Here is an 8,947-nt window from a genome sequence, read left to right as displayed (position 1 = left end):
AGGGAAGGGAAGGGAAGGGAAGGGAAGGGAAGGGAAGGGAAGGGAAGGGAAGGGGTGTGAGCAGCCCAGGAGGGGAGTGCTGACTGCACAGGTCTCTGTTCGGCAGAATGACTCATCCTGACGATGACACCGGAGATTTTTAATTATTGAGAGCGCTGCAGGTTCGGCAGCTGCGGGGCTGGGGCCACGGCAAAGGATGCAGCACTGGGAACACGGAGAGCTCAGGGGGACAGGGGGACACTGGGCTGGGCCTGGCTCCCTCCGGGCTGGGAAGGGGCTGGGTTTGGGTTGATGATGAGGAATCCACTCTCTCATCGGTGAAATGAGGGTGGAGGGTCTCAGCACAGCTGGGAAAGCACTGGGGTGCTCTCAGAAGCCCGAGGAGGAGGCATGGGGTGGGATGAGAGCATGGGCAGGCTGGAAGGAAGGTTTGGGAAGGGGATGGAGCCACAAAATGTGGCTTTAGGACCCATGGAAATGGAGGGACTTGTCTCCTCCCTTTACTGCCCTGATTTCCAAAGGAATCAGGTGTTGCAGTGGGAAATCCTGGCTCCTATGGGGAATTCATCCTGACGCTGGAGTGGGAAGGTGGAGAAACTTCAGGAAGAGGCTGTCCTGGAGATTCCCACATCTCAGCACAGCTTCTGGCAGCCATTCCCCCTTCAGAGCCCAAACAACCCATTTTAGAGCCCAAATAATCCATTTTAGAGTCTAAATAATCCATTTTAGAGCCCAAATAACACATTTTGGAGCCCAAATAACCCATTTTAGAGCCAAATAATCCATTTTAGAGCCCAAATAACACACTTTGGAACCCAAATAACACACTTTAGAGCCCAAACAACCCATCTTAGAGTCCAAATAACACATTTTAGAGTCCAAATAAGCCATTTCAGAGCCCAAATAACCCACTTCTGAACCCAAATAACACAGTTTCAAGCCCAAATAATCCATTTCAGATGCCAAATAACCCTTTTCAGTGCCCAAATAACCCATTTTAGAATCCAAATAACCCTTTTTAGTGCCCAAATAACCCATTTTAGAATCCAAATAACCCATTTTAGAGCCCAAATAACACACTTTAGTATCCAAATAACCCATTTTAGAGACCAAATAACACACTTTAGAGCCCAAATAACCCATTTTGGAGCCCAAATAACACACTTTAGAGCCGAAATAGCACACTTCAGAGCCCAAATTACCCCTATCCCATCCCAGGACCCCCACCCCAACACGCAGCGAGGCAGGATTGGGTCGCACCCCCTTCTCCAAGAACTGATCCCCTCCCTGCCCCTCTCTCACCTCCTCCATTCTTCTGGCACAGGTAGGGGAAGCGCCAGACGTTGCCCAGCCCCACGGAGTAGCCGATCTGCGCCAGGATGTACTGCAGCTTGCTGTTCCACGCCGGCCGGTTCTCCGCATCCAGGTCRTCATCACCCTCCTTCTGCTTGTCCCACGCCTCGCCCGTCACGTTGAGGACGCTGCGTTTGTAGTCCACGGGCTCCTGGTGGGCCAGCAGGTCGGCCACCGACTCGGTGACATGCTCGCTGCTGTGCTCCCGCTGCGTCACCTTGCTGTTTTTCGGCATGGGGACGGCTCCGGGGCGGGATGGGGTGAGGGAAGAGCAGCGATGTCCCGCAGGGAATGGCGTGTGGGTGAGCTACAGCTCGGGCTTCACCTCCTCTTCATCAGCAGGGCCTGCGTGGGGAAGGGGCAGCTGGGGTCAGTTGGTGTTGTCCTGTCCCCGGGTGTTCTGGTGGGACTGGCGGCACCAGGGGAGAAGGGTCTGCATCTCCCCGTGTGATTGATGCCTGATGATTTTTGCCTTTCCTTTTTATGTAGSTTTTTATATATTTTATATATTTAGACATTTCTGTACCCTTTATGTATCCCTGAACCCTTGTAATTCCTGCAGCCTGATATTCCAGCTGAGTTTTAGGGTTCTGCTGGGCAGAGAGACCAAACATCCTCAGTGAGGGGTCAGTGTGCCCTGTGCTATCTCAAACCTGAGGCTCCAGCCTTGAGTGAAGCCTTCTGTCTGGAACATCCTGTGTAAACTGGGCTCTGGCCTCATCTGGGGGGTGGGATTCATTAGAATAGGGGGATATTACTTCATTTGTTAAATTTCTTATTGGGAAATCCTAAATAGATATGCTAATTTGTGAAATCTGTAAAACTTGGATCACTGCTATTACACGTGTGTGCATTCTGCCATTAAGTTGTGCACCTGGGATCCCAAATCCCGAGGTAAAACCCTTGTTCTCCCCTTTACCGTGTCTGTGTCATTATTGAAACTGGCCCATCAAGGCAACACATGTCTGGGGAACCTTCACCTGAGCCTGGAGAGTTCCGTTCTCCAGGACTGATGGACCAGGAGCAACGTTCTKGTTGAGGATTACAGAATCCCAGAATGGTTTGGGTGGGAAGGGACACCTTCCACTGTCCCAGGTTGCTCCGAGCCAAATCCAGCCCAGCCTTGAACCCTTCCAGGGATGGAGAGGAGTCTCCTGGGCCCCAGAGAGAGGAATTTCCCTGGGCTCCAGGGGCAGTGGCAGGCGATGGAGCCGATCTAACACCCCTCTGACCTCTCCAGACCTCACAAGGGCTGACACCAAATTCAGCCCTGGCCGAGGCTCTGCCCTCCCTGCCCCTCTCCCTCCCCTCCTGACCATCAGCACAGCCCGGGCTCAGCTCCACGACAGCTTGGAAGCACTCAGGGGACAGTGACAAATACCCAGGCTATCTCTGCATCCTGGGAAKTTATCAGGAGTGACTTCAAAGCCTTGCAGCCTGATGCTAAATCTCCCCAGGCAGCTTTACAACAGATAACGGCTGCAAAAGAGCGGCAGCCAAGGCAGAGCCGTCAATCCTGGCCCCTCTGCTTTCCCAGCCTGCAGCGTGGGTCAGCAGGAGCAATCCTGCGTGGAAGCACCTCAGGAGGTGCCCACAGACCAGCCAGCCCTGCAGATTTCATTCCTGCCTCAAAAATACTGGGACATCGTAGAAATCTGCTCTGCCGGGGCAGGGATGCCCAAACTGGGAAAGTACCATGTCCCTCCTGTCCTTACTAGGAGAACTGGGGAGCTCCCACCCAAGACTGGGCCCCGGTGCTACGCCAGCAGGGGAGAAAACACAGAAATTTGTCTTTATTATGATAAATCCCTCATCTCATGTGACTCTCCTGAAGAGCTGCGCTCCCTCCTTTCCTGTCCTCTGCATCCCCACTTCCCACGGGACACCCGGCTGGTGGCTGCGCTCGGGGACCTGTCCCACCCCAGCTGGGCGGCAGCACCATCTCCCCCACCCTGAGGGCTTTTCCAGAGCCATTCCCAACTCTTTATTTCTTCAGGCAAATATTTCTGATCCAATTCAGGCCACAATCCCAACGCTTCCCAGGGCAGTGGGTTCAGCCCAGGCGGCAAAACCCATCCCCACCCCATGCACGGTTACAAAGCACCGTGAGCCGGAAACCTCCCCCTCACCCACCCTCACTTGGTGGTTTTTCACCCCTGAAGGAAGTTCCCTCYTTGCCAGGCCCTGTTCCTATAAGAAAAAAAAAATCTATTTTCAACTGTTGGCTGCATCCGTTGCCAGGCAACCCTCTCGGCTCCCCATCTCTCCTGGATCCGRCTCCTCCGGAGGAGCCGTCTGAGTTATCCTTGCGAGCCCAGGCCAGCGATGTTTGATTTCCTAACGACGGCTCATTCACACGAACCGCTCGCTGCTCATCGYGGCAATTACCGGCACGATCGCGGCAATTASCGGCACGATCGCGGCAATTASCGGCACGATTACGGGMACGTGGCCGCCCGGGGCTGGAGCATCCTCGGCCGGGATGGGGCCGCGGAAGGGCCGCACCAGCGGCCAGGAAAGCCCAGGATTTCCATCAGGTTTGGCTCAGGCTCTGTGTGGATTCGGGCAGAGCTGGGTGAATCACCCGCGGGTGGTTTGCTGCTCCCTTCGGAGCGCCAGGGCTCGGCCTCGGGGCTGGAGGRTCTCTTAGGATCAGGGATAGAGCCAAGGATGTACTCTCAAGCCCCCAGAGCTCAKTGCCCCACTGAGGGCACCCAAATGGCTCTCCTGGGACACCTCAACCCCTTGGAGGTGCCCAGCTCCAGGAAAGGTGATGCTGAGCCACCTTGGAGTCGGGACACACCCCACAACATCCCTCGGGATCTCAACACTTCCTCTCCTCAGTTTAGATCCCTATTGAGTTGCTCTGAGGAGCTGAGAGGCAGCAGGACACCAGTCCTGGAGGAGCAGGGTCCTTCCTGCACCTCCAAAACCCCAGAGGCTCCCAGAGCCTTGCAGGACACTGCAGACAGCGACATTCCCAAAGGATCTGGGCAAGCAGCAGGGGTACTTGGCTGCTGTAACGGGGTGGGGAAAGGATCTCTGAACATTGGGATGAGGGTGAAGGACAGAGCTGTGAGTCTTCCTGCCCGTGGGACATGACCCCAAACTAAACCAGAGCGGAAAACCGTGACAGAGATTTCCAAATCTCAATCCTGGAACGGCCCTGGCTCAGTGTCCCCATGGCTTTTTTGGGGAGTTCCTGCTGTCCCACAATGGCTCAGCCCCAGCCTGGGCATGGCRGTGCTGCCTGGCGGAGATCCAAGCCTGGAGGGGAGAGGATCCTTCCCGGCAGCGATGCTGTGAGCACACCCAGCCTTTGCCAGCCCCATCCCCACCGAGCTGGGAGCTGAGCCCAGCCAGAGCCCGCACGAAGCCACCAACCCACGCGGCACAGGGACACGATCCAGGGAAAGCCAGGTCAGCACCGCTCTTCCTATTCATTTCCCCGGCCTTTCGCATCAGCCCCGAGGTCTGCGCCCTCGAACAGAAAAGCACAGTCCAAATCCATCTGGGAAAGGTATTTCCACGCATTTCTTTGATTGAAAGGGGAATTTAATCAAAAATTCATCTGCCAAAAATAACAACCACCCTGTGAGAAAGACAAGGCAGATCAGCTGACAACCAGGAGCTTTCCGGGCTGGAGAGAGATAGAAAACCCTTGTCACTGACAGATGGAGATTCAGCTTGTTTACTTAGTCCCTATGACCTTAATTTTCTTAAATGTGCATTTTTTCTCTCTCTTGGGAAGACAGATTAGGGTCTTTCAGAGCCCATGGCTTGCAGGAGCCTCGCTGGTGTTGCCAGAGCAGGGCTGTCTTGGCACCCACAGCTTTGCCCAGGTGAAACCAGYGCTGGTGTCACCCATCTGGAGAGGGAATGTGGCTTTTCCCACAGCAGGACTGGGGAAAGCACCAGTTTGTGGTCAGTACTGGGGAGACATTGGGACAGCATCACTGGGATAACTGACCTCCTCCTGCTCCRTGTCCTGGGGTATGTCCTTGAACAGGATTCCCAATTCCATGGCCCCATGGATACCTTCATATCCAGCCCCTCCCAAAGCAATTCCCTGAGCCTGGAGCAGATCCCTCTGCTGAGCCCACGGCTCTCACTTGCACTGTGACCATTGCTCTGATGCCTTAGGATTTTTAGCTTCTATATTTTCATGTATCTGTATTCTCATACTTCTCCAGTGTACAGTGCTGAGCTTCTGTTCTCCCATCTTTAAACAAAACAATTCCTCTCTGGGCCCGAAATGCAAGGACACTTCACTGCCTCAGATCCCCAAAATATGGAAACAACAGAGAATGGGGGGAGCAGCTTGGGGTGGTTGACATCATCACCTGAAGGTGTCATTGGAGAATTGGGGCCCGATGTGTTCATGAGACAGAATTGATAAAAGGGGAAGATCTCGTGACTCGGGGTCCATTTTGGGTGTAGCCTCAGGAGGAGGCTTTGTCTGCCCTCAATGTACCTGCAGGCCTGGATTAAATCTGTCTGCTTTTATTCTCTTCACTTTGTCTGGCCTCTGTTTCAGGTGGGCCCTGTTTCAGGCATCAGTTTCTGGCACCGCAGATGGCATCACCTCTCCATGTCCCCCTGGCCAGGTGACACAGGGTGGCCTCAAGCCCCAAATCCCTCTGGACTGCCCTCAGTGGATGCAAGGCCCGTTGAACTGGTTTGCCATGGGACAAACTGGGTTCAGCCCAGCAGGGAAAGGGCAGGGATGGAGAAGCTCCTGCTCTGTTACACCCAAGGGGTTCAACCCCTGCCCAGAGGCTCACATCGATCCCAAAAGCATCTATGGGGGGGGGGAAGCTGCTCTTTGGGATGAGTGAAAAGCCCCACACACCCCCAGCCCTGCCAGTAGCATCACGGAGGGGTCAGGGGAGGAGGGAGGCTCTGAGCCACGTGTCCTTGTCTCAGCCCATCCTTGCTTTCTTGGGAAGCAATAAACAGGCTGGAAATGTGTCAGCAAAGCTTTCAGGCGGACCTGGGAGTGCAGAGAAAGGCAGGGAAGGGATGGGGATTTACAGCACAATCCAAGGGGGGCAGCCACTGGCACCAAACGTGCTCTGAGTCCAAAGGATGGGGTGGGGTGTGGAGTGGGGGGATTTCTCCTCTCCCATGTCCAAATTCTACATTTGTTCCCTGTTTGGGTCCAGAAGGAGAAAACTGAGGCAGGAAACACCCCAAGCAGAGATTGGGTGAGYTAAAAATCAGCATTTAAAGCCCTGGGGACTCTCTGCTGGTCCCTCCCTGCCCCACCATTTCTCCCCCTTCAGATTCCACACAAATCCCCCCCAGCTCCTCCAGGAAAGAGGAAAAAKGTTCTGGTGAAGCATCAGCAGGCCTGGGAAGGTCCAGCTCACCCCATCAAGGTCACAGAGCAGGGGAGGGAGGGAGGAGTGAAGACAGAGGAGCTGAGGGATTTCAAGAGGTGGAAATCTACTCTCGGCTCGGAGCTCGGAGATCTGAGCATCAATTTGCAGCTCCTCATCCTCCCTGACACACAGAGCCTGGGAAATCCTGCACCCAGGGCCGGGCTGCTCGGTGCAGATGKGGAGACGGGAACGGGGAGGGGAAGGGACGGATCCAAGGTCACCCGGGAAGGCAGCGAGGCAGGGAAGGAACACGCAGCCCTCCCGTCGTCCCTCCGCGCTGCACAGCCCAGAGCCGGGGCAAGGAGCTCTGCACAACCCGCTTGGAGCCCAAATTGTGAGAAAAGGAGCTCCAGGCCCCCTCCTGCTGCTTGCTGAGGTCAGGAGAGTCTCTGTGGTGAGACAGGGATTGATCCTTTGGGAAGCATCCCGCTCTTCTGAGCCGCAACAAACCAAGGGCAGGACCCTCCCAGCAGCACCCAAACTCTCTCCAAAGCCCCAAGAAGAGATTTTTGCCCAAGGCAGAGTTTTTGYAGCTCTGACCCCCTGCCCTACGCTGCCCCGAGGACTTTCCTGTCCCYTCTGTCACACAAACTTCCCTTTTCCCCCAGATATATCTGGTCCAAGACTCCTCCATCTTAAATTTGCTCCATGCTGGGGTTTGCTCCTCCCTGCTCGGCCTCTGGCTCCTAGGGGGAGCGTTTTACCATCTGGGCTCATTAGGGCTGCTCCCATTCTCCCCTCGTTATAATGAGCCGTGCTAATTAGCACCCAGCTCCCATCACTCTGCCCAAAGGACGCGGGGTGACTCGGGGGTGACTCGGTGCCACCAGGGCCGTCCCCTCCTCACTCCCACCCCCGGGGAGGCACAAACTCCGGATGGGGTGRGTGTGAGAAGCTGGGAGAGCACGGGGACACCTGCGAGAAGCTTCACTGGTGTGGGAACCACCCCTGCAGCGGATCCGAAGCCCGAGGAACTGGTTTGCCATGGGATAAAGTGGATTTAACCCGCCAGGGAATAGGCCAGGCGTGGAGAAGCTCCCAGGGGATTCAATCCCTCCCCAAGGGCTCCCATCGATCCCAAAAGCATCCACAGGGGAAAGTGGCTGTTTGGGATGAGCGAAGAGCCCCGAGGGGCTGGGAGCAGCTCGGTGACACCAGGGCCGGCATTATCCCCGCCGAGGGGCTGGCGGTGCTCGGTCCCGTCCCGCTTTAGCACCGCCACACCGGAGCGCTGATGAATCAGAGCCRCCCCCGCTTCTGCCTCACACCCACCCCGCTGGCGCTCGCCAGAAATAACCCCCGGGAACGCGGAGCCGGGGCTGCGCCAGCCCCCCAATCAATCCCCCCCGGCCTGGGGGCTCCTCCCGGCCCAGGTGGGCGCCTGTCCCACCTCAGAGGTTCTCCCAATGCGACTCTCGCCTTCAATCGGTGCCGAGAACCCTCCAGAAAGGGCCCTTTTTGCCGTCGGGTCACGAAACGGGCGGAGGAGAAGCCCTGGCACTCGAGTTTGTCACGAAGCGTATGAGCCCGTTGATTCATCGGCTCTGGGCTCCTTTCACGTCTCATTTTATAGCACGGAAACACACACCGAGCTGCAATAACGTGACACCAGAGCAAAGCCAGCCATCATATGATTCCTTCAGGGCTCGGTTTGATTCACCAGACGATCTTTCTCCGCTCAGATCTCAGTGATCCTTTGTAACTCACCCGCTCCAGGCAAAGGTTACTGACTGAACCTCAAACCAACCGAGATTTATCCCAAAAAGCATCCAAATGCCGCCGCAAATGATGCTCTGCCCCGCTGTAATTCACGAAGCTGCTGCTACTTTTGTAAACAAGTGCAAACAGAGCCCGGGATGGGGTAAAAGCAGGACCTCTCCTCCCAAGGCGATGGTTTCGCCTGGACGTGCGYAGGTCAGCGTCTGATTTGGGGTAAATTCGATCCTCGTGACTCCAGCTCTGGTAGAACTCCAGATTCCCTGCTCTGTGCGAGCCTCAAGTAACAGTGGAGTCACTCCAGAGTAAGACTGAACCCTTTTTTTTTTTTTTTTAATCCTATCGATTTTAGCAGAGCCCTCTCCAGCTCATCCCTGTGGACAGCTCAGACCCACATTTTATTTCCCTTGGAGCAGTCACACCCCCAGCCAGGTTCCTTGACCTAGTCCTGACACCTCTGGAGAAATATTCACAAGGAACTCTCCGCCCTGCCG

At 55.5% G+C, this 8,947-nt stretch overlaps 1 protein-coding gene across 1 annotated transcript in view; it reads right to left on the bottom strand.

The window, feature by feature from the left end:
• SLC6A17 (solute carrier family 6 member 17) overlaps window positions 1–8,290 on the bottom strand; it is a 21,762-nt gene extending 13,472 nt beyond the window's left edge. Inside the window, exons 1-2 of the mRNA XM_057375233.1 lie at window positions 8,128–8,290; window positions 1,303–1,698 (exon numbers count right to left, since the gene is read on the bottom strand). Of these exons, the coding sequence (XP_057231216.1) occupies window positions 1,303–1,588 (286 nt within the window). The 5' untranslated portion in view covers window positions 1,589–1,698; window positions 8,128–8,290. The remainder of the gene's footprint in view (window positions 1–1,302; window positions 1,699–8,127) is intronic.
• Window positions 8,291–8,947: the final 657 nt, after the last annotated feature.

The sequence above is a fragment of the Malurus melanocephalus genome, unplaced genomic scaffold (genome assembly GCF_030028575.1).
Source record: "Malurus melanocephalus ecotype Western Australia unplaced genomic scaffold, MMel_1.1 scaffold_243, whole genome shotgun sequence".
Classification (NCBI taxonomy): Eukaryota; Metazoa; Chordata; class Aves; order Passeriformes; family Maluridae; genus Malurus; species Malurus melanocephalus.
Note: the sequence above shows the minus strand (reverse complement) of the source record. Positions and strands in the feature narration are given on the sequence as shown.